Raw genomic sequence first — 26,567 nt, 5'->3', positions numbered from 1 at the left:
TGATGGATTTACAATTACTAAAATTGTGAAAAAAGAATTAAAAAAATATAAAAATCTTAATTGAACAACTGCATATTATAAAAGAGATTGAGTTATTTTTAATGATACTAAAGCAATATGAATATTAATAAATTTTCAAAGTTTTTTATATTGACTTTTTCTTGTGTATTAACGTGAAATAATTTGTAAAAGTAATAATTAAAATTAATTATGTGTTTAAGTTATGTATGAAATTGTTCTACTGGTTGTAAATTGTATGGAAGCTTGAGAATGAAAAGTGTAGATAAAATTGAACTTTCTTAGTATAAAACCTTAAGGATAGGTTAAAGAATTTTGATAAAGATGAGTGAACGAATAAAGATAAAAAAAAATAACTCGTCATCATAAAAGGAAGCCAAAGAACATAATATAACAGAAGGTATTTTTGTTCAAAATATTAATCATTTTGTTTTTTATTTGTTGAACATATAATATTTAAGATTTGTCTTTTTCTTTAAATTATAATTTTTAGGCTAAGTTGTGATTGAGTCTATGAAGTCCATAAGGTATTAAAAAATGTAACCTTGGAAAAACAACTTAACAAAGCGAGGTTATCCACGCTCAATTAAAGTCCGAGAATCTCAACCAAAGAAAATATTGTTGATATGTCAAAGTGTTGATATGTTTTTTTATGAATGCCCACATGATGATTGATTATGTTCAAGTATGTAAATATGAGATGTATATTAGATTAATTAAGAATCTTATAATCAAGAAAAATCTTTGACCACTCTTAAAATTAAATTAATCAATTAAGATTAGATTTGAGGAGCTTAATCATGTTTGAAATCAAAAGTGACAACAGATATATTAATGAATTAAGATACAATCTAAAAGCATAGATCTTCTTTGTATTAATCAATTAATACGTGATATAATCAATTAATCTAAAAAGTTTCCAAAAATACGGTCAAATCCTATTAATCAATTAAGTCACGTACATAATTAATTAATATAAAACTGATTTTATTTTTTAATTTTTCCAAAAAACATTTTAATATATTAAGTTATTTATGTAATTGATTAATATTCACAGTTACTTTATTTTTTTACTTTAAATTTTACATATGTTGTTATTTCAATTAAATATTTTGATTTTCTAAAAGCATAAATAAGTAAGAGACATATATTTGAGTGTCTTAAAAAAAAAATTAAAGATTGAAGTTTCTAAAGTTATTCACGATTTGAAATAATAAGAAGATTTAATTTTACTTAATTTCTATATTTCATATGTTTTATTCTTCTCTGACTTTTATCAGGCAGATACATAACCCTAATTATGGAGGTCAATTTTTAGAAATATGGGATTCACGAATGGACCAATTGAAGGAAATTCCCTCTTATTTTTCATGTACAGCCTTGTATTTTCAAAACCTAAAGAGTCTTCTATTTTCAAAATCCCTTAATCAACTTGACCAAAGCAAAATGATATGCATAGGCTACAACAGTCAGTGTTTTTTAATCCTAGTACAAAAAGGCAGAAGCAGAAAACTGTGAATATTTGAGAGAATCTAAGCTAAGGGCGTTCGTTGAGAGAGAGATAGGCGAGTTGATCAGCGCCTGTTTGATCGCTCTTCTGCATGTCGTCTCAGTACAGCGATGGCCTCCGCAACCTTTTCCTCCAGAGCACCTGCTGACTGAATCATATGTAACACCTCAGCCTGGTCCAGCTCTAAAAGCATACCAGTAACCTTTGGTGCTGCATTATGCACCAGCCTTTGCACTAACGGGAATAAAATTTCACCAAGCACCTGCAAAACCATTCACAACAGAGTTGGCTTCACACCATTCTAGTGCCCATGAAAAAAAAAACACTATTCAATGCCAGAAACAGGTCTTACATTCCTCTGCTCTACAGGAGGAGCATTGGCAACGGCTGATGCCAAGGTCTGAGGTGGCACTGGCTGACCAAGGTTAAAGGGGACCATTTCACTATTTTGCTCGTAATTCTGTCCCCGTGGAATCATCTGAAATCCACAGTAACAAGTATCCACATCAGAAGTAGAGAATGGAAAATACAATGCAATGACCAAAGGAATACGGAATAAGACCTGCTGGTGTGACGCGAGCGGTTGCCCAAGACCTGGTGGTCGGTGTCCTCTTGGCCGCGGGGGTCCACGCTGAGGCATTAAGAATGAAAATGGAGGACCAGTTGCCATCTCTAAGCGAGGAAGATTCTGCAGGTGGTAATCAAGTTCTTCCTGTAATGGAGATCAAATGAATTCACAATCTAACATAGAAGGTGAAATTCACATCTTCTAATAATATGACATCACCAAACTGAAATCGAAAATCGGCATAATTACTTGTGATATTAAAGTTTGATGTGTTTGGCTATTTAAATTTCGTGATCCTAGCGCAGGAGCCCGTATAGGATACATTGGAAATTGAGGTTCAGGAAAAGGTGCTGGTGGAGCAGCCCTATTTTGTGAAAAATGTGCCTGCATAAAATAAGTAAATAATATTACCTGAATGGGATTTACCAAGTTTTATTCTTAAAGATGACCACAACATAATTATAAAGCAAGTAGTTGTGCCCACTCGTATATATTACCTCTAACATTGCTCTTCTCTCTGCCCTTTTCTGTGCAAAGGCAACATATAGAGATTTTCCTGCAACTACTCGACCATGCATCAACACAATCTACAAGTATCAACAGATTTTGTACGAGAATTAATAAGCTCTTCATCAGTTATTAAAGGATATTCCATAATATCTAAATACTTACAGCCTGATTTGCTGCCTCCCGACTTGAGTATGCAACAAATCCAACTCCTTTACTTCTTCCATTTGCATCTCTCATAACCTGAGCATGTCAGGGGAAAACAAACACCCTTTACGGCGACGAAGATTTGACAAATGCAGTTACGCATAAAATGAAGAAACATACTCACACACCTTGGCTGAGATTATTATACCAAACTCACAGAAAATTTTCTTAAGAGTGTCATCATCAATCCTACCGTCCAAGTTCTTTATATACAAGTTTCTACCTTGCCTACGAGAGAAAATCCCCCTATTCTGGTCATATTGCTCTGTCAGTTCACGCTCCCTTTCAGTTTTTTTCTGGGCTCTTCTAACACACCAAGTCTTACCATGATAGGTCTGTCCATCAAGACCGTCCCGAGCTCTAGCAGCATTGTCTGCATTTGCAAAATTCACAAAACCAAAACCTTTTGATCTACCATCTGTATGTCTCATCACTACAGCACTTGTAATATCACCATATTCTCCGAAAATATTCTGCAACTCAGCATCCGTTATTGTGTCTGACAGGTTTTTAACATAAACATTTGAAAAGTTTGCGTCACTATTCACTCTGTCCTGCTTTGACACGAAAGGACCCATATAGATCTTTTTATCTTTGAGCAGCGTGCCGTTTAACTTTTCAATCGCTTCTCCTGCAGATGCTTCGCTCTCAAACTGCACAAAACCATAACCTTTAGACTGGCCAGAAGCATCCGTTGCAACCGTGCAAGATAGAATATTCCCAAAAGACGAACAGAGATCGTATAGAGCCTTGTGATAGATTGACGGAGCCAAATTCTGCGTCATCAGTCAAGAAATTACGAGACACAATTCTCAATTAGCAAGCAGAAAAAAGATTCAATAATACTCATCACTGGGGAAGAAAGCAAAAGGCACCTTTACATAAAGGTTAGCTCTACCACTCTTACGAACACTGGGGTCCCGATTAGAATACGTTACCCTAATGGTTTTGCCATTCACCGGAATGAAATTTAGCTCTTTTATTGCTTTAGCGGCTGCATGGTAGTTAATATTTGCAATGAAGGTTAAAATACTCAAAGAAACAACACTCGCCATTAGTCTATCAATGCAAGAACAAAAGCTGCTACGTAAACTTTTCAATGCAAGAAAGAAAAAGATTAATCCTAAGCAAGAACAACATTTCATTATTAATGCAAGAAAAAAAACAACCATCCTATCCCTCCAAGAGCAAACGCGATGAGTCCTATCAAACCCAGAAGAACATAAATGACCAATCCTAAGAATGTTCAAGAAGAAACCAACCATTGTAACGGCTACTGTAATTCACGTAGGCGTAACCAAGGGACTTCCCAGTTGCGTAGTCGCGGCAAATTCGAACGGAAAGGACTTTTGCAACATGATCGAAGATAATAAAGAGCTGGCTCTCGTCGATGGTCTCGTCAAGATCCCCAACGTACAACGCCGTGTGGAACCTGGAATTCGTCTCTTCACTGCTATCATTGTCAGGAACTTGCGCCATTATCTTTTTTTTTTCTTTCTTGAAAACTGAAAAAACTGAATGCGGTAATAGCTTCAATTCAACTACAACTATGTACGAAATATATCACTATCGTAAAATTTAAGCCCGGAGCAAATATTTATAACGAATTTCTGTTCGGAGAAGAGTTTTTACAGAATTCTGTGACTCTATAGCTGTGAACTATAGTTAGTAATTTAATTTCCTAGTTTTTTTATTTACTATTTTATTGTAAATTTATGATATATACACACGAATTAATGTTAAATTAGATCATTATTAGAATATTTAACAGAAAATGAAATGATAAATTATAATTTTGAAAGAGAAACCAGTAATAAATAACTTTGTAAGAGAATTCTATGCTAAATTTGTGGATTTATTTATTCAGTATTACGTTAAATTTTCATTACTTTAAATAAAGCAATACGTGAACCAAGTTAAATTTTTTTTTTTTTTAATTTCGATAAGAAGTAAAATGATATTTTATATTACAAAGAAAGAAAAATTAACTTTTTTTTGGCACACTATAATTAAAGGAGGGTCATTTTTTTTAATAATATATCATTGTAATTTAAAAGATAGGGTCTTCCACTGTGTACAATTTATACATTTTATTTTCAATATTACCTCAAAGTATACACTCAAAAAAGTGTTTATAAATGTCATCTAACTGCAATTTTAAAAAGGTAAGGTAATAGTAGGTTGACATTACACTCATTTTACATGATTTTATAATAGAAAAATAAGAAATAATGCGTCAAACTTGAGAACATTTTTCTTCCAATCACATCACAGTCCTTACTATTATTATTTTAATAACTTTTTAAAACATTTTAATTGCAAATACATTTTATATTGAAATATTCCAAAATAAATAGTATACTACTCTTTCCGTACCCAAATATCGTTTCTGTTTTAAGAATATGCAAATCAATCCAATTAGAAATGATTGTATGACCCTACTATTGAATTATCTTAAATGCGTGATAATCCAAATATTACAATGTCAATTAAAATATTTATTTATATTTTAAATATGTGTTTTAATATTTTTATTTTATGAATTCGAAACTTGTTTAGGGAATTGAATTTAATAATAAGACCAGCAATTTAGCATTCTTTTCTCACTAGATATTATTTTCAAAAGATGTTTGTATTTTTAAGTTTTTTTATTATAATATTTATGCTTAGATATAAGTTATAATTGAACCAACTATTACAATTTGCATCTATAACATGAGAAGGTATCATGCATCGCAGAAAGACTATAAAATTATTTATATACATTAAAAGTATTCTAATTAGAAGATGGTCTTTCACTTTTGTCGGCTTAATTAATATATTAATTATGTTTTCTCTTTTATTGATGTCCTTTTTATTTCTTCATTGTAAACAAGGACCATTTTCTTCTCCATGGCAATAGAACTTACATCAAGTTTTTTTATCATTAAGGCCAATCATGAGGTTTTTATAAGAAAGTACTTTAATGCTAATAATCGAGGGTATGGGATGTTCACCTGACACGATTTAATAAAAAGTTATATTTTAGTACCAAAACATTCAAAATCCAAAATATTAATTTTTAATTATACTTTTGTATTATAAATGTTATTATAGAGTATACCAAGCTATTACTTTTCTATAAAATATAAAGGGTCTCGAAAGTCCTAGGTCTGTGAGGTTAATATCTGAAATTTATTCTAGAGATTGATAAAATTTTCAAATATTATTTTTAAAATATATTTCACAAACTAAATTTTAAAAATATTAATTCAAATAAATACATTGAAAACACCCATGCATTTTTACTCTCCTCAAGGTCCCTGCAATGTCATTTATTATGCTATGTTCACTTGCACAGATTTACTCTTTAAAGAGATTTGAAGAGATGGATTTGCAGGGATTTTGATTGTTCACTTGCACATATTTAAGAAGAAATAAAATGAATGATTTGAGGAATGAGCTTAAAATCATCTCCCTCTTATGAGAGAAGATTTGTGGGAGAAAAACATCACTTTCCTTTTTTATCCCTTATATACAACTAATAATAATAATAATATTTATTATTATTATTATTATTATTATTATTTCAGTTTACTAAATTATTAAAAATATGAAAATTAAAAATAAATTCATTTTACTAAAATAAAATTTTTGTACAATATTAAAATTAATTTTAATAATTAATATTAATTTTTTACTCTTTATAAACATTTTTACAATTAAATATAACATTAACCATTATCATTTTTATATTACTTTAATAACTAAAGACATTTAAGTAATCTTCAATTCCTACCCATTAAACATACCCTTAGTCAAGAAGTTACCTAATGTGAATCCCCACCAAAAAAAAATCCATCATTTTAACGGAAAAGTAACTCCTACATCACTCTTAAAAATACTTTTTACTTCATATAATATTTTTCATGTCTGCAAAGAAATAGGTGAAAATCTTTGACTACCACACAAAGACTCACTTTTGCTGACAACTATTTTATTTAATATTTTAGTAATCATCATTTGCAATTAGTGAAATGATGTACTAAAATAATTAATTAATTGCTTGGGGTCAAGTAATTCTACAAAACACGTCTTCATAGGTATCCTATTCGTTTGATCTAAATTCTCCTTCATCTACGTTCAAAACCAAACAGGGTATACCTGTCAAAAGTACTCTGATGCTTAAGTAAGTAATTAGTCCGGACGAAAGTCAGAGTAAATACTTAAATTCATAATAAATGTATTCACTTACATCTTGGGTTTGACCCCTATTTATAATTTTTAAGATGGGCCTAAAATGAGTGAAGTTCTAATCACGGCTCAATCTCAATCAATTACACTAATTGATATTTATCCTTAATTTTGATTCTTAGCGTCTTTTGAAAAGTATTTTATTACTAGGACCCACCGTTCGACTTCAACTCATGCATGGCCGGATAACATTGATCTTCGTTGTATACAAAATTAGAGGTTGAAATAAGTGAGACCGACTACTTTTCTTCGTTATGGATAATCGTCCAGTTATACGACACAATAACTTTAAACAAAAAATATAATGAGTTTCAATAAGTTACAAATATGTGTCAATTAAATGTTTAAGCTCAAACATTTAAAATATTTTCTTCAATAAAAACTTGTGAATCATGTAGGTGTATGAAAATATACAGTTGCGAACTAAACTAATTTGTTAATCTTGCGAGGGTCATATAGAGATAATCAAGTAGTGTGTGATATTTTATATAACTTCTAAGAATAAGTAATAATAGCTTGTTATAGTTTTCACTTATTGTATCTTCCTTCTGAAAATAAATCAAAATCATCACGGCTGGTACTTTAAACTTTTGATTAATAATATCGTTTATTTCAGTTCATTTTCAACAATTTTTTTAAAATTTAGAATTAAATTAGGTAAAATGAATTAGAATTTCGTTAAGTAAAGAAATTACCATATTCTAAATTGACTTTCAATATAAAGAGTAAATTTATTTATATACAAAGTAATCGATATAAAAATATGTAGTTATATATATATATATATATATATATATATACATGTGAATGTGTCTGTGTGTGTAATCTTTTTATTAAGATTTATGTAAAAATATCCATGTCATAGATAATTCATTTACGTTTAAATTTGGAGTCATAGGTTTACTAAAAGAATTTAGGGTAGAGGTAATCTACCTATATATGGATCCAAAATTGTTTATTTTTAGCTTTCCAAAAATGAACAACAAGGTTACAGTTAAATTATTTAGAAACAAGACTACTTACTAATTAAAATATCAGGTATAATAGTAAAATTTATCATAAGATAGATAATTTAATTTTTTTAACAAGTATTTTTTGTAAGTCTATGAAAAGATTTTTTGCAACTATCTCATCAGACTTTCATTTACAGCCTGTTTCAGTATTACCCCTTCTATTTTCATCTCTCGCTAAACTGTAAAAGTATAGCCTGTGAATGTGATCGAAATCCTAGAGATAAAGGATAAGGTTGTTGTTTTTCTGAATATGCAGACACAGTACACGTGGTGAAACTGGTCGGGAGTTGTAAATTCAAATTGCTGGTCTCCCTCTCCCTCCTAAGTGTGGTTCTCATGGCCCTACGAGGCACTAGGTGGTAAAAAGAAACTTGCATGTCAATGGCCAAAAAATAAATATGAATGTACCCTTTGATACTTGATGTGCCCTCTCCTTTATGAAAGTCTGATTTATGACGGGTTAGTGGAGTATCTAACATGATTATTTTATAAGATTTCAGCTTCAGGACACTAATGCTTTTTCAATTTTGAAACTAGAAGAGTAAAAGCATAGATTTAAGAAGAAGAAGAAGAAGAAGAATTAAGAAGGAGTAGGTGCGTGGACTTGTGCGTCCGTAGCTTCTCCTTTTAACCTAAAAGCTTCGTTTGATTTATTTGTTCCTGTAGTCAAAAGGATCCATCGTTTTCAAAGTCACACCGATGTAGCTGAAATCAACAAATAAAGGTAGACAAATCTCTTTGGTTTGGTTCCAAAGTCAGGAATAGCATTAAGTGGAAGAGTACAGATCAGAGACAACTTTGTCTTTCTTCTTTCCCAATACAAAGAAAAAAGAAAAGTAAAGAAAACTAAACCACATTCATTCAATCAGCTTGGTTGGATTCGGAACTAAAGCAAAGCAAAATCATGAATTAATGGTTAATTTCTCAAACCCCTTCATCTTCCTTCCGGGTGCAATGGGAAAAGCTCCAGAGTTCTATGTTCCTCCTCTTCACACACTGATGACGACGACATGCTTTGCTCTTCCAAACAATCAAATACCCATCTCCTACACTTCTTTTTGTACGGACTACCTTCCTCCTGGTCTCTATCTACTACTTCCTCCTGCAATAATTCATTAAATTAATTCAACTTTATTTTTGTCGTCAAACAAAATCTCGTATCATTACTAGGTCAGTGCATACGTACCTTTGCTGCCTCTAAAGTAACAACAGAATGAATTGTGGGAGTTCGAGGACTATGAGAAAAGGCAAGGCTGTTACGCTTCTGCTTTTGTCTCTCGCGTGCTTTGTGATTCTGAAACCAATAGAACACATTCTTCCCTTCGATCTTTCCGTACTTTCCTAACTGAACAGTGATCTGCTCTATCTGCTGAGCATTTGGAGTTCTCGTCCCTCCTTTGTACAGCATCTCCAATATACCTATCTGTTCTTGCGTCGGATTCCACCGCGTCCCTCCTGGATGCGTTTCAACCTGTGCATTAATCATGGCAAACAAACAAACAATTAACAACAAATACGCATCTTCAACCACTCTGTGATCTTCCTTTCTCAAAAAATAAACTATAATTAATAAAATGCATGCGCATCGCATATAGTAGTGTGTTTTACGTGCATACGTGTACGTGAATTACAGTCCTAATGCATGGATATGATGGGCAGAGAGGAAAATTAAACTAATTAAAGAAAAGAGGTAAAGGGATATGATGGTGATAATAGTGATAATTAGATAATAATACGAACCTGGCCTTGGGGTGAAGGTGGATCCTTGTTATTGTGGAGAGAGGAAACTTGTTTTCTGGGACAACTTTCTGGTCTGATGAAGCTCTTGAGATCGAAAGGAAGAGAAGGGGTGGTGGTGTGTAGGTTGGGAAGCTTGGGAGCAAGAGGGCGTAATCGCTTGCAGCCAAGGGTGAGGAAGGGTTCGTGCTCCCAGAATGCACGTGTGAAGTGATGCACCTTCATGCTGGTGGTCATGGTGGAGAGAAGAGAGAATGGAAGGGGATGATATAGAAGAGGATTGGATGAGACTTTAGTAAAGTGGACGAAGTGGGAAATGAGGTGTTGCCTGCAAAAACCAAGACCAAATCATGAGATGTAGTTGACTTAAGAATTTCCACCTATAAATTAAAGTAAAAGGCAATGCAACTCATCCAATCCAAAGTAAAACTAAATATATTTTAAAGGAAAAGCACAATACCACCGTACACAGTAAATTATTCCTCTAGCTAATGATCATAAAAAGTTCCAATAACATGTATTCCTGATACTTTCTTTTGAGTTCTTTAACACTCGTTAAATATGTCTGAACGTATTTAATTATTTCTACTTGATTTTACGCTTTGAATACTTCATCTGCTTCAAAACAACAATTATTAAGCAATTATTTATATTCAGTGAAGCGTTAAAATTTACATAATTGTCACGTTGTACAAATATACCTGTAAAAGGATATATGAGAGAAGGATGGGTGATTGGTTTGAATCCCTAAACTAAGGAGTATCGTGTATTGAAAATATATGTTAAAAATGTGTGTTGTTAGTTTACGACAGATTAAGAAAATCAGTTAACTACATTAAATTTTACTAGTATTAAATGCGAGGTATTTCTCAATCACATGATAGTAGAGTGATAGTAATTTATATATATAATGTGTTTTTTATTAGTAATTAAAAGATGTTAAAATGTTGAGTGTAGATTTGATTAAGTGGAATGAAATGAGCGCGTGTGGAGAAGGGTGGGATGATGAAGTATGCGTTTGTGCGTGTGGGTTGGCCCGTCAAATCGGGACTTTTTTTCTTGCTTTCATGATAAGGTATCCATGCTTTTCGGTGGCCTCTTTGGCTCATTCTCACTCTCTTTCTTTCAAAGCTTTTGGTGATGAATAAAGTGATGTGAGGAATGCAAAAAGATTCCTCCAATCCCAAAACTTGAAAATGGAAGCCCTTCGATCTGCTTTTCAGGATACGGATTTTTATATCAAAAAGGATGAATGGGACTTCCTCACCTTCGGTATCATGAATGCCGTCTTTGTCTTTTTCCAGTGCCAGAGAATGTCCAACACAACACAACACAGCACTCACTCACTCACCCCCCAAACCCATTTCCCACTCTTTCGGGAACTCTACTACAATTTCCCAACACTGCTTTATACACTCCACTTACGTTATAATATCCAAAATCGCTCTATTAAACCATTATATTTTAAAAATCGTCGGAAACCTCGTAGCAAAAAATGAATGATGACATGCGTGGTCTGAAGTGAAGGAAGAAAACCTGTGGCAATAATTCTGATTTCCCGCGTAGCATATGATTGAGTGTTGAGTGCAGCTGGCAACTGGTCGGATAACTAATCACTGTTCTTTGAGCAGCCCAGCTGGGCATCCAGGGAGGCACGTGACAAAACATTTACTCATGTAATTCCACCCTTTGCTTATGCACGTGCCATTCAAAGGGAGAGCACACGTGTCTCAGTCAAAATGCATGATGGCCAATCATCACATCACAATCATGCACCTGCAAGCTGCGCGTGAGTTTTCCTGTTTCACTCCTTTGGATATCATTATCAAACCCTTTATTCCCCATATACAGTTTTTCCAAACTCAAACTTTCCTCTTACGGCTAATTATGTTACCCATCTATATTCATTCCTAATATTGTTAACCATTAAATGTATACATTCATCATTTTATAAATTAAACCATTCTCCACCAAATGCTATATCATCTCGTTATCAAAATAAACTTTATGTCATCAAAATTCCTTATTTCTTGACTAACATATTCCTAGAAATAGTTCGTATAATAATTTAGTTTTGGCTATGATTGGAGAAAAATAAAGGTTGCTTCAAAGGAAATTCAAGTCGTGCCGCTTTCTAAATAGTGTTGGGAGCACATTCTCGAGGGTGGCAATATAAATGGTAATGTATCAATATAATCAATGGAGGAAAACATACATACATGCACTAATTATATGTGATATCTGAAATGTTATTGACCAAAAAAAATCTAACGTGTTAATGTTTTGTACAGTAATTTACACAAGACAAAATAAATAATATATGGATATAAGACTTAGACAAGTATGATTATTAATTCGAGGAAGGAAAAGAGATTGGTGTGAAAAAGATAACCACCCGCTAACTTTAAGATTTACCCATGATCTGTTTTTAAGGACCGGTAAACGTCATTGCAAACTAGCTTTCTTAGAAAGTGTGATCTATGGCTCCCTTTCAACATAGGAGTAAATCACTTTTAAATAAAAAAAATGTACAGAAAACAAAAGGGAACTTCAGAAAGCTTGATGTGAATATAATGCTGGAAGAATATAATAGATATTTAATTTTTGTTATATACAAACACTACTAATAATAATCATAATATCATAAACAAGATTAGTGTATTATATAATATATTGAAAAAAAATTCAAAAAATATATCAACAAATTAAACATATGTTACAAAATATATAATTTACCATCTACATAATATAATATAATTAAATAGTGTGTAAGTGTTAGTAGATTTATGTTTTCTGTTTTTAAGATTAGTGATTTATCTAGATTAAATAAAATCAGGCAATCTCTTGACCGGTTCTTTATGGAGAGAGAGCTAAAATATAACTCTAATCTTGTTAAGTAACTGTTCCATGAAGTTGGAAATAATGGAGTTCAATTTCTTTTATTTTTTTTTTATTTATGTTGATGTAATACATTTCAATTCAAGAACACAAAGAGATTTGCAGATTTGGTATCAAAGCTCGTTCACATGGACTTGAAATTATTGTGTGAGTGAGTGAACTATGTGAAAAGTTCTATATAAAAAAACTAATATTAACAGAGCGATACACCCCTAAGCTTTGAGCATTTAGAGCCATCATTTAGAAATGGTTGAATCAATCAAATACGTTCAACCTACCATTCTGAAATTTGATGGACATTGTGATTATTGGGTCATGCTGATGAAGAACTTATTCCAAGGAGTTTTGGCACATGGAATTTTCATATGCCAAAGAAAGTTTGCACGATAAGTTTTGGGAGTGAAATCTAGCTCTCATATTGTTAGATAATAGTCCCATGAATTTATACATAATGGAAGGTAGTTTATTTTTGCATTTTTCATTTATATTAAATTAATTGATTTCAACTCAAGAACACATATAGATTTACATAGAAGAGAAAATCTTACCTAATTGTGGTGACAGTAAGTACTTGCTAATTAACTTTTACTGCTTATATGAAGAAACCTAAGCTAATCTATAGACATTTGATTCACACCATGCAAAAATTCAGTACTGCTGGCTCCTTACCCTGATGTGACCCTCGTTATGCGAATTCCATCATCCATAAGCATAATCCAAATCCTTGGTGAGTTGTATTATGTCATGTACCAGCTCATTTTGTACTTGAAAATTTTTCAAGGTACCAGCAAATTTTCAGTATTCTTTCACTGTTTATGATTATTTCTTCCTTTTATTCAAAGACAGAGTGCACAAGAGTACTTAAAGTTTCCCACGTAAAGTTCCTCCATTAGTTGAAAGAATTGTTATCGCGAATAGTACTGAAAATTAATTTTCAATAGTTTTTCTAAAATTGTTACTGAAAACTTCGAACGAGAAAAAAATTACTTAAGCTGGGTTCACGTTAAAAGTTGTCGAAAGTTGGGCAGTTGTATTGATTCTTAATAAGCTTGGCTTATTCAAATTAAGTTGAAAAGTTTGGTTTAAAAGGTGAGTTCTTTAATCTTTAATTATCCCATCAGACAGACGTGACGAAGGTCGAAATCGTGGGATAATAATAGCAAGGTTGACAAATAATAGATTATGACCCTGAGACGATGTTTTTGGCCTCACATTAAACAGATCTCGTATCTGATTGCACCACTCTTATCTCAAATCCCTTCAATCACGACAATCCATGCCAATGAAACCAATGTTCTGTCTATTTCCACACGTATATAGCCTTTCATCATTCTCTTCCTATTTTCAAATTTTTTGTGTTGCAGATTTAGGTTTTCCAGCTAATTTGTTTCCAAAGTCTTAATTTCATTCCACGTCATCGCCTTAGATCGGATTATAAATAAACTCGTGTAACTTATTATAATCTTAATGATACATAATCAAATACTAACATTTACCTTTTTGTACCAGAATAAATATGTATATTTTCTTTCTTTTTCTCCTTATACTTACTCACCTTTACTTTAAGTATTACAACATTCTTATTTATCTTAAAATTATCTAGTTATATATTTTTTATTAGATAATGAAGAAATAGAAAATATATGTTCTTTTAACAAATTTTTTAATAATTTCACATGTCATTTCTTTTAATTTTATTTTTTTATATATTATTTTATAATTATTTGAAAGAAAATGTAATTATAGGAGACTATATATACAATAAAAAATTATCAGTAAAGATTAGAGGTTTTATTGAATAAAAATAACATTAATTTATAATATATAATTGATATAAACCTCAACTTTAATAATCAATTTTATAGAATTAAGTTAATTTAAAATTATATTTTAAGATGATCAATTTTATAAAATTAATTTAAATTTAAAGTCTTCTTGATATATAAAATATTAATTTGAAAAAGGCAGATATACATCCTTAGAAACACTTCACTTCATCTTTTCCTTATTTATCATCGACAAATCTGTCGGTCCAAAAATTACATATTGTTTTACCGAGTCAGAGTTTTCTAATTTTTCTAAATATAAACAGCAGTTTGTCAAATTGTGCACCAATTTTCGGAATCTCACTGTCATCAACAATGCTCCTATTTTTCATCAGTAATTTGTTACGATTTATTTTTGTAATGTTAACCGGAAAATTTTTAGTCAACATTTATTTGGGTTGTTTTCTTTTACCAATATCCATTGAAAAAATTTATCATTTGACATTGATAAAAAAAACAATCCAACTGTCAGCATTATAATAAAGTTAGTCTGGATTAATATGGTCTAAAGAATTGCAATTAAACTCAAAATATCAATTGAGAATTTTTTTGCACATATAGGATGAACTTTAACCAAAAATTAACATAAATAAATATTAACTTCAACATATTGCTAATATTGAATTTTTTAAGCATTATTTGATATTTAATTTTCTTTTTGAATTTGTGGTAATAAAATACTTTACACAAATAAAAGAATTTGAATTCCGTAAATTTGAATTCTTTTGTCTAAATAAAATAGGTTTAAAAAATAAAATAATTTAAAATGAGATCAATTTAAAATTAATGTATTTAAATAATTTATAATTAAGATGTAGTAAAATAATGCTCATATCATATTTGTATATTGGTATTAGTTAATAAGATGTGTATGACAAAACTACCGTTCTTTTTCTCTTTTTTTATAATTGTTTCGGTAGTGAAGTCGAGGTCAGGTCATCCCTTCGTCAAGGTATAGACATATGATACCATGTTAAGAAGTAGACTTTAAGTCTAACTCAATCCCACAAAATCGGTTTATAAAATGAGGTTTGCACTCACTTATATATCATAAATTGACCTTATTTCTAGTTGATGTGTGAGACTTCCAACACTCTCTAATAAGGATTGTCCGATTTCCAAAAACTAACTAAGGGTATGAGAAAATTAATAGTCTAATTAATCGAGCAATCATATCTGGTACAAAAATAATGATCTGATGTTTTTTAATATTTATCCTTTAAATATGAATACATGTACAAAAATATTTCTTTCTCAAATAGCATAGCATGTACATTCCTTTAAATATATCAATGTTACCCTTTTCAAAAAAACGCTAGACGAAAAATAATACGTATAAAATAATTTTATTAAAAATTCAAATAGCTAAAAATATACTGTTTATTTTAATATAAATAAGAAATTTTTTAAATAAAACATGTTTTTTATGTTTGTAGATGTAACTAAATTTGATTTTCTTTATCAATTATATTTTCTTTTTTTATAATCTTGGTTCTTACAGTTTTTAAAATGAATTCTCTCACTGTATAGTTCCGGTAGGAAAAATGTTTATACAGTATTAGCATTGACCATTAATTTAATATTTTTCACATTATCATATGACATCGGTGTGGATTATGTACCAATTTTACTTACGATCGATTAAGAAAATTTATTGATCATTTTCAATGTGAACTTTTTTTTTACACAATTTAGGACATTAAGAAATCTGAACCTTTTTCCCTCATCATAATAACTTTGGTTATATCTAAATATGTGATACACGGTATTTAAAAATAACAAGAATAATTTTCAAATATTAAAATAGATTAAAATTTCAAAAAACTTAAATGAATAACCAAAAGTAAACTCCAGCGATGGGCACGTACAAAAAACATAGTCCAGTGATGGGCTTGCGAATTTGTAGGATAAACATATGGTGGTGAGAAAAGGAAATGCTTTATGAACCCCTCAAATTTCTTTCTGCACTCATAATTTACGTGAAATTCCAAACCTAACATTATGAATTATTTAACCGAATTTTTTATATCAATAAAAATAAAACATAACAAAAATATATAAAAAATATAGTAAAGACATAGTACACACAGCTGAGGAGAAATATAATACCAAAACAGGAATGTGGAATTCATACCGAGAAAACTTTCAAGAATATGTTCGGGAAGGATCTTTCTGAATTATACATTCCGGTTTGACCCACGTCGAGGAAGAGAGAAAACGGAGCACAAGGAAACCAGGTGCAAAAAATGACTACATGATTATCTTTCTCGGTTTCTTCCTTCAAATGTTTTTTATCCATAAAGTTACTAGTTACTTTACTATTTTACCCTTCTCCGTATTCGTCTTGATTGCGTATGAATTAATTTAGGTCTTTAATTTCCCTCTTCTCATCCCTGCAGTAAATTCCGGAATTATATATTAAGCATCTAGAAACAACACTGCGCAAATCAATTAACTTCCACCCTTATTCTGCATCATATTTTCCAGAATCCTATCCCGGATTTCAATTTCCGGAGACCTTAGCTTTACCATTTCACTATCTACTACGCACACCACAAAAATACAACCCATACCTCATTATACTTACCACAACTTGTCTTGAGTTTCACAATTCACCACCACATTCCAAGACCTCAGCAGCACATCCACCAAGCTTCTGAAGAAACCATGGAAATCTGATCAAGGCACTGATTGTCTCCAAGAAGGAGACAGCTTGAAATAAAACAAACAAGGGTAGAAATGGAATTAAAAAACTATGAAGTGCAGGATGAAATTGGTTAGGTGCAGAAAGCAATTTATGTTAAAAGAAATTTTGCCCAGCCGATCTGCATAGCTATCGGCTTCAAATAGAAGGTTTTGGGAAAGATAAAGCCCAAAATACTCAATCAAATTAAAGAGTGTTCACCTCTAAGGATTTCATCCTACACCTCCAAATATTTCTAAAATCCTTATTATATCACTAATTAAAATGTTATTAATTTATAAATAATTGAAAAGAATCTTTTGACCATTTGACCAAATTCTTAACAGCTTTCTCATTCTTCCACCCTCATTTCTCTTTCTCTCTCATATCCCACTTTCTCATTTATATTTTATGTATATTATTAATAAAATTTTAGTATTTACATTTATATTTATTTTAGTTAATTATATTTTGATTAAATTATTTTATTTTAAATTATTTAATGTTTTATTTGTTTTATAGTTTTTAATTTTTTTATAACTTTAAGATATTTAGTTATTTTTTTAATGAAATATTAAAATTTTATAATTACATAAATATTTGAATTAATTAAATTTATTTTGAATTAAATAATTTTTGTAATTATATAATATTTATTTTTATTAATGAATTAATTAATTTTATTAAACTTTTTTGAATTATTTAATGTTTTATTTGTTTTATAGTTTTTTAAATTTTTATAATTTTAAGATATTTTATTATTTTTTTAATAAAATTAAGATTTTATAATTATATAAATATTTTAATTATTTAACTTTATTATGAATTAAAATTATTTAATATTTATTTTAATAATATTTATAAATACTATAATAATACTTTGCAAAAAAAATGAGACTAAAATAATGAATTAAAGTAAAGTAAAGGAAACATAACTTGCAAATGAGTTCAATGTATCGGATATCAAGCTATATACATATCTCGGATATGGAAATCTGATATGCGGTTTTTGACTTAGATTTATTATTAATCGAAATTTGATTTTTTTTTATTGGATATCGAAATTTGATAAAGTATAAATCAAATTTCGATATCTGATTAAGTTTTTGTGGAATTTCGAAATCAATTAAGGTTTGAGATTTTTGTAATGGATTCATGCATATGCGAAAAGCTAAAATAAACTCACTTTCTAACTCCAATGATGAACACCAACACAGCAGTATCTTCAACCCACATCTCAATGAACAATCTTTCTCAAAAAGACCACCAAAAAAAGAGAAAATGAAAAGGGTGTAAAGAGATTCGAGAGAAATGACAAAGGACTGCATGAGAAGAAAATATATGCTCAACTCATGGTCAACCACTTAATTCAATAAAAACCATTTACTTCTTACCAATCTCATTAATCATGAGGGTAATTTTGAAAATTAGAGGTGAGGATGAAACTCTTGGAGGTGTAGGATGAAACACAACAAATTAAATTGGACTAACAATCCACTATCGCATAATAAGACTGTGAGGGTTTCTCACTGCACCTTTCCAATTTCTCCCTACACCTTCCCAAATTTTTCTATTTTACTAAAATGGCCTTTGGTAAAAATGATTTCACTTTTACCTTTTAACTTTTACTTCTTTTTCTTAAAAAAAAGGTTTAATATCCAATTTTGTCTCCAGTTTGTTTCGGAAATCTCAATTTAGTCCCTCTTTAGAAAAGTAATTGTAATGTATCCTTACTTGTAATTATGTGAGTCAAGTTAGTCCCTTCCGTTAAATATAAGCAAACGGAGTTAATGAGTTGATGATGTGTCAGTAGTTAGTGATTAGGTGTCAACATGCAATTTTGTACGTGCTTACGTGGTGTTAGGGCAGCTGATTTTAAAATTGGGTTTTAATTAGAAATTGGGTTTATTTAATTGGGGATAAATTGGCAGCAGTTAGGGTTTGTAATTAATTTTGTGCAATTGAATAGAAAGAAAGTTAGGGCAGCTGGAGTTCTTCACGTACATTGCCAACACGGAACAGTTGTGGGTGTTCTTGTTGTTCATGATCTTCACATTTGTGTTGTTGTTGTTTACGGGTTGTGCTTAAGTTAGTGGTTGCTGGTGGTTCGTGGTTGGCGAGTTGTTCTTCCTTCTTAGTGGTTGTCTCGCTTTGGGCTTCGCAATGTCTTTGAATCACGGTTGTTCGTCTTGCTCATGGGGGAGCTCTCGTGGTGGTTCATCCAGAGGATTGGTTGGAAGCCAAATATGCCATTGTGGGGAGGTTGCTGTGTTGAGAGTGGCAAAAACAGTTAAGAACGAGGGGAAACAATTCTGGGGCTGCTCTAACTACAAGGTTTGTAGTTTAATGTTTGTGATAAATTATTTTTATTTATTAATGAAATTTTTGTGGTTGTATACTTTGAACAGCGGACAAGAAATGAAGAACTTCAAGGATGCAATTTCTTTAAATGGCTTAATGAAGATTATGTAGATGATGCTGCTAGTACTATTGGTAGGCAAAGGATGAAGATTAATAGCCTGGAGAAATGTGTTAGGGATTGTCAGAAAAGGGAGAAGATGTTAATATCAATGATATGTTTTCTGGGATTCATTAACATCATTGTTGTATGTATTTTGTTTAAAAGTTCATGATGTGTTCTATTAGATAGTTTATGTGAAGAGCACTTTGGGCAAATTGTAATATGATGTTTTGAAATGAAGGTGAAATTTGAATTCAAGCATCTGAAATTATGGTTTCAATTTACATTTTGTTTGATATATACAACATAAAATGAGGAAGTGGTGTGTAACTGCCAATAAAATGAGGAAGTGGCTTCTGTAATCCAAAAAGAGAGTTCTGTATAAGAAGGGACTTTTTAGACAAGAAGAAGTATATGTGCATTCTTTTAATCCAAAAAGAGAGTTGTGTAACAGAGGTATTACACACTGTCAATGTTTGTAATATAATTGAAGAACAAATCCACTGTCAGTGTTTGTAATATACAGGACTCTGATGAACTTCATAATGCACATCCATTCATAATGACATCATAATCAAAAGAGAAGTTGTGATGACAATATAATGAGAAATTGGACTTGTGAAATGCACATCCAAAAGAAAATCTGTCATTGAAATTCATATTATAATCATCCAAACATCATTCATAATTACATCATAATGAAAAGAAAATCTTTCATTGAAATTACAAAGTGGACTTCAAATGCACGTCTGACAGTTTACAAAATACATGTCAAGGTTTACAAAATAACCATCACTTGAGCTAAACATACTTAACCTAAACATACTGTCAGTCCTAAATCACTTTTAAACTTGTGTTGTAGATGGCTGAGTTTGTTCCAAAACGCATTGAGTAAGCTGACTTGGTCCAATAGTTGGCTGACTTTGTTCAGCTTGGGTTTCAGGTTGCTTAGTTGATTGATATTGACTTTGGTTTGCTGGAGGAGCTTGTGGACAACTATTTCTTTTATGACCAAGCTGTCTACATATGGAACATCTCTTACGAGTTCCATTTTGCTTGAGTTGTGTGTCATCCTTCTTTAGCTCCCAAGCCTCTAGCCTTCTCCTCTTTTTTGGTCTACCAGGCAAGACTCTTTTAGTTGGAGGCAAAACATCAGGCTGAGAAGTCTTTTCCCATAGTTGAGGACCATTGACAGGGTAGATGATTGGAATGTATGTTTCTTGGTAGGTTGACTTTGTAAACCAATGTGGGACGTAGTCTTCTCCATTGATGTTGATAAATGTCATGGCAGCTAGTGCATGACAGCATGGGATGGCTGTTAAAGTCCACTTTCTGCAACTGCATTCCAGTTTATCTATGTCAACCACATACTTGTCACTCATCATTGAAATGTGTCTGACCTCAAAAATTTTTTGTCCTGACCAACTGCAATGATTAAAAGACAAATCAGAGTTTATAGTACCAAATTGAATACATAAAGAAGTCAAATGGTAATGTAGTGATGTCAACATACCTAGGTATCCAGTATTTAGTCAAGTGCAATTCCTTGTCAAATCTTTTTTTAATCTTTGGACAAAGACTACCTTCATATGTACTTATTTTGTTTCTATTTGTTGCCCATCTCTTCATGAGGTACACACGAATGTCTTCCATCATTGTGATGATGGGCTTACCTCTTGCATGTAATATTACACTATTAAATGCTTCGGACATATTATTCACTAAGGTGTCACAAATAGCATTACTTGTAAACCTTGACCGTGACCAAAATCTACTTACACAAATAAGAAGTGCAAAATATCAGCTATGAAAACAAAGAAAAAATTAGGTTTAAACCCTCCCTTGGTCCTCAAGTTTGTATGGAAATCTCATTTGGGTCCTCAAGTTTTTTTCTGTCTCAATTGGATCATATTTTTTGTAAAAGTGAGCACATTATACCATAACTGTTAAGTGGTGTGAGACGGCGTTAAATTGATGTGAGCTGGATTTTTTCATTTACTGATGTGGCATTGTGCACTAAAATTGACTGTTTGTTGTGTTTATCCACGTAGGCTACGAAGCCCTAACATTTAAACCTTATTTTAATGTTTTTCAAAATGTGATTGTTTGATTTTGTAAAATTCAAACTGAAGTTAGAGTATATCCATAGCCAGAGGAATGGAAAAGTAACAGAGATCTCAGAGTAAAATAATATGCAAGGGAAAACCAAATAAATTTGAAGACTCAATCCGTGTTGATGTAATTTTAGTGGCAGAAGAAAAATGGGATTGAGTTGAAAAAGGTGAAAAGTTGTGCTTCTGCGTCATCTACCTGCGGGCGGCTATGGAGGTACCAAGCGTGGAAGCCAAACGTATTACAGTTCCAACATTATTTTATTTTGGTTCAAGCACACCAACAGTCAAATCAAAAAACACAACTCATTATCTATTGGATAAAACATTATCTATATTTCCTATTGACAAACATGAACTGTGGCTTCCCAATCTCATTCTCTATATATAAATATAAACCCACCTTTCTATTCTTTCCCAGTAAACCAGTTTCGTGCTTTTCCATTTTTCATCAAACATTTCGACACACATTTTTCGCATTGGTTTATTGGGTTGAAGTTTAACTAAGATGAGGCCTGGTGCGGAGTTGTATTTCTTTAAAGAACAGCCAAGGAAGGTCATCAATGGTCCTCGTCCTTCTCCGCAATCCCCAATTCCAATTTCAAATCCCTAATTCTGATATACCTAATATGAATAAAGGGTACTTATGCCACATCAGCACTATTTTTTTAAACAAAACAGTCCACGTAAGAAACCCTAAACACATCACCACATTCTCTGTGCACCAGCTCACACCAATTTAACGCCGTCTCACACCACTTAACGGTTATGGTACAATGTGCTCACTTTTACAAAAAATATGACCCAATTGAGACAGAAAAAAACTTGAGGACCCAAATGAGATTTTCATACAAACTTGAGGACCAAGGGAGGGTTTAAACCAAAAAATTAAATGGAACAATGAATTTTAAAGGCATGTGGATTGACATACCTTGGTGGAATGGCTAATAAGTATTTAAAGGCATCTGGATTCACCTCTTTAACTTCTCTCATCACTACTTCCCATGTTTGAGGGTGTGTTGATACTGCTGCCTTCCATAGTAGACGTTTTAGAATCTGGCCAGGAAACCTCTTCCTGAAATTAGCATAGATGTGGCGCACACAAGACCTTTGCTCCACTCCAGGGAGAAGTTCTTGTAATGCTGGTAAAAGTCCCTATTGAAGTAAATACATAAGGGTATACAAGTTAAAATAAAAGACATGAAGGTTTAAAAGAAAAAAAAAGATGCCAATGGTAGTAAGTTACTCACTTTTTGTTGATCTGACATAAACGTGATGGTTGAAGAAATCTCCACACCACCAAGATCATCAATGAGCAAATGTAGAAACCAACTTCAACTGTCCTTATTCTCCACCTCCACAACAGCATATGCCAAAGGACACATTTGGTCATTCCCATCCCTTGCTACTGTAGTTAACAACTCACCTCCAAATTTTCCTTTTAAGAAACAGCCATCCAAACCTATAATAGGCCTACATGACACGAAGTTGTCCTTACAGGCCTTCAAACACACATATAGTCTCTTGAAAATTGGAGTGTCCTCATTAGGTTCAACATGAACTTTTACAGTTGAACCAGGATTTGACCGAAGCAACTCATTGGCATAGTCATACACTCTTCCATATTGTTCTTTAAAATCACCTTCTATTTGTTTAAAAGCCATTGCTTTTGCCCTACAGGTTGTGGACCGAGAAACACCAACGTTCCACTTCTTAGAGACTTTGTTATGGAGGTTATACAGATTAATATTCGGATTCTCTTTTATAGTCTTCTCTAACCTCCCACTCAACCATTTTGAAGTCATTAAACGGATGTTAATTTCTCTACTGCAAGTGTGGTTGTCTACAATTTTCCTTAGCTGCCATGTATTTTCAGCTGCCTTATATGCACAATATGCATTCCAAGGACATTTCCCTTTTGCCCCACAACATCTGACACGCACTCTTCTTTTGTCATTTTTATAAACTTTTAATTTTCTACCATTCTCTACTCCATACGATCTTATAGCTTCTGTAAAATATTTTTTGTCACTAAAGTACGTGCCCACTTCCCATTTATATTGTTCCATAGTTTTGGGCATTGAAAAAACACCAAAATCCCCATACTCATCCCTGTCATCATCTGTGTTATCACTTTCCACAACACTGTTCAAACTCTCGGATTCCCAATCACTATCAGATAAACCCCTAGGTCCACCAAATTCAACTTCATTAGTAGCTTCAAATATATCAAATCCCACTTCATCTCCATGGTCAATCAATACATCCTCTTCGGACCCATTCCAACTTCTAACATCATACTCATCAGCTTCTACTCCATTACCCTCTACCTCACCCTCTAGTTCTGCCTGCCCCTCCACATCAGCATTTGAATCACTCTCTGCCTCAACCTGTGCCTCCACACCATCATCCTGTACCTCAACCTGTGCCTCCACACCAACATCCTCCACTGGCTCTGATTGTAATTCTACGACATCCTCTACATCAGCCACTACATCAACCTCAACTTCAATCATTTCTGGGGCTACTTCTGATTCAGGTTCTACCTCAGGTTGTACATCAATCACTGCCTCTGTCTGAACTTCTACCATAGCCTCTACATCAGCCACTACATTGATAATGCTAAATTTTACCATTATTTAAGCATCATTTTAGTAGCAAAATCAACTCATTTCTAACTTATAACTTGTTAAATTCTCTTCTTTTGTCTTGTTTTCTAAATAATTGTGTTTTTGGCTACTTTGATGTACTTTCATGAATAATCCCTTATTTTGTAGCTAATAATGAGCTTGGAAGAGTCTCCAACAATGTATACAACTGAACCAAGAATTTAGCACGCAGAAACGCTCGTCGACCAGCGAAAGAACGCTCGCCTTGTGGACAATAGAGAAACGCTCGCACAGAGCTAAGAGGACGCTCGTCCAGGAGCTCATGGAGGACGTTCGTCCAGAGAGCTAAGAGGACGCTCGCCAGCGAGAAGAGGACGCTCGTCAAGCGAAGATGTCCAGCGAGACACGCAGTGCACGCTCGTCCAGCCAGGCAGAAGTGGACGCTCGTCCAGCCAGGCAAAAGAGGACGCTCGTCCAGCCAGGCAGAGGACGCTCGTTCGGCAAGGCAGAAGAGGACGCTCGTCCAGAGAGGACGATCAGTTGACGCTGGTCCAACGAGCTAAGAGGACGCTCGTCCAGGGAGGCGCTCAGTGGACGCTCGGCATCGAAAAGTGGACGCTCGTCCATTTTCAGAGGATGCTCGCCCATATCCAGATTGTCCGCGCCTGGGCGCGACAGAGAGGCGTCGGGCGCGATTTTCCAGAGAGTTTCACGCCCGGGCGCGAGACAGAGAGGGCGCTGGGCACGACTTTTGCTGATGTGTCTGACAGAGCTTATTTAACCCTAAAACGTGAAGGGGTTTGGGTCTTTGGTTTTTTTGGAGGTGCGATTTCACGGCTGGAGCTCATGGAGGGCGCGACGAGCTTGTGGGAACATCTCCTCCTCTTCCTTTGGGTCTCCTTCTTCTTCCATCTTCCATGGCCATTTTGTAAGCTTTAGGGTTCTCCATGGAAATGGAGAACCTGACCCATCTTGTTAGGGATTAGTTGTAGCCTTTGAATCTTGTGTAATTGTTGAATGATTTGAATATATATATGCATTTTCTATCAATTGCTAGTATTCTTGTTTCCGATCTTAAAGCTTGCATGTAATGGGGACGTTCATGACTTGATTTTGGGGTTTCATGGATTTTGGGGACGTAAGATGAAATCTTGAACTGAAATAGGAGTCCTTGTGGTCATTGATTCTAGGGATGGAAGATGATTCACATGTTGTCTTAAGATCCTAGCTCTTTAATGCGGGTTTGCTTGTTAGATTGTCCAAGGGATTGAAGTTTGATAAGGAAAACCTAGGCTCTTTCACCTAAGGGATTAGGGCTAGAGTGTTTTAGTGGATTGACTTTAGTAAATTGATAGAGAGGAGATGAAATTGGTCATACACAAGAGTGCATTGGTGAAAACTAACCTTAACAATGTCATTTCATACCATTTCTAGTCTTTTCCATTTCCAAGTGCCTTCAATACCAAAGTCCAACCTTGTAATTACTTGTCAATTTATATTTCTGCACTTGTTTGTAAATTGATGTTATGTTCTTTAGTCTATATGAGTTGTTAATCACACAATTCTTTAGTATTACGAGTCTCTTGGGAAAACGATACCCGGTCTTACCGGTTTATTACTTGAACGATTCGGTACGCTTGCCGAAATCGAGCCCAACAAGTTTTTGGCTAACAAGTTTTTGGCGCCGTTGCCGGGGATTTGGGGATTGAACCCGAGTCCTAGCAACGGCTAACAAGTTTTGGGTCAACATCAACCTCAACTTCCATCATTTCTGGCTCAACTTCTGATTCAGGTTCTACCTCAGGTGCTACTGTCTCAACCTCTGCTTCACCCACTGCCTCAACATCTGCTTCACCAACCTCTATCTCAACTTGCTTTTCAGCACACTCTCTCTCAACTTGTGTGTCACCATTAGGTCTATCAACTTGCAAATCACCACTCTCTCTCTCAACTTGTCCTTCACCACTAGGTCTATCAATTTGGGGTTCAGAAAAGTATTCCAATTGCAAAAGATACTCAGGTTCACACACCCTATGTATAACATAAAGGTGAGCTTCACCATTCAACATAGCAATATTGATCAGATGACAAGCACCCTTGTCATCTAATAAAGGTTCCAAACAATCTTCTAATACAGGACCACGACCCAATGAATACCATAAGTCCTTTACATTCCTATAACACAT

General features: G+C 33.0%; 4 protein-coding genes across 4 annotated transcripts; all 4 read right to left on the bottom strand.

Annotated features, from left to right (window-relative positions):
- Positions 1 to 1,592: 1,592 nt before the first annotated feature.
- LOC124845151 (polyadenylate-binding protein 2-like) lies at positions 1,593 to 4,289 on the bottom strand. The gene is made up of 9 exons (XM_088107862.1): positions 4,073 to 4,289; positions 3,686 to 3,804; positions 2,939 to 3,586; positions 2,769 to 2,846; positions 2,594 to 2,683; positions 2,346 to 2,480; positions 2,091 to 2,240; positions 1,881 to 2,006; positions 1,593 to 1,790 (listed from the first exon to the last, which is right to left on the bottom strand). Exons 1-9 carry the CDS (start codon positions 4,287 to 4,289, stop codon positions 1,593 to 1,595), a joined length of 1,761 nt encoding a protein of 586 aa, XP_087963988.1.
- A 4,492-nt stretch (positions 4,290 to 8,781) lies between these two features.
- On the bottom strand, positions 8,782 to 10,107 carry LOC124845149 (WUSCHEL-related homeobox 4-like). The gene is made up of 3 exons (XM_047322210.2): positions 9,797 to 10,107; positions 9,243 to 9,527; positions 8,782 to 9,158 (listed from the first exon to the last, which is right to left on the bottom strand). The coding sequence occupies exons 1-3, from the start codon at positions 10,028 to 10,030 to the stop codon at positions 8,991 to 8,993; spliced, it is 687 nt and encodes a 228-aa protein (XP_047178166.2). The 5' UTR covers positions 10,031 to 10,107; the 3' UTR covers positions 8,782 to 8,990.
- Positions 10,108 to 20,506: 10,399 nt separating this feature from the next.
- Positions 20,507 to 21,317, bottom strand: LOC148204194 (uncharacterized). The gene is made up of 2 exons (XM_088107861.1): positions 21,175 to 21,317; positions 20,507 to 21,086 (listed from the first exon to the last, which is right to left on the bottom strand). The coding sequence occupies exons 1-2, from the start codon at positions 21,315 to 21,317 to the stop codon at positions 20,507 to 20,509; spliced, it is 723 nt and encodes a 240-aa protein (XP_087963987.1).
- A 1,015-nt stretch (positions 21,318 to 22,332) lies between these two features.
- LOC148204193 (uncharacterized) lies at positions 22,333 to 26,567 on the bottom strand. The gene is made up of 5 exons (XM_088107860.1): positions 26,130 to 26,567; positions 25,782 to 25,785; positions 23,128 to 24,380; positions 22,704 to 22,927; positions 22,333 to 22,396 (listed from the first exon to the last, which is right to left on the bottom strand). Exons 1-5 carry the CDS (start codon positions 26,565 to 26,567, stop codon positions 22,333 to 22,335), a joined length of 1,983 nt encoding a protein of 660 aa, XP_087963986.1.

This window comes from Vigna umbellata, chromosome 2, assembly GCF_029865625.1.
Source record: "Vigna umbellata cultivar VRB3 chromosome 2, Vumbellata_1.0, whole genome shotgun sequence".
Classification (NCBI taxonomy): Eukaryota; Viridiplantae; Streptophyta; class Magnoliopsida; order Fabales; family Fabaceae; genus Vigna; species Vigna umbellata.
This window is presented reverse-complemented; position numbering and strand designations above follow the sequence as displayed.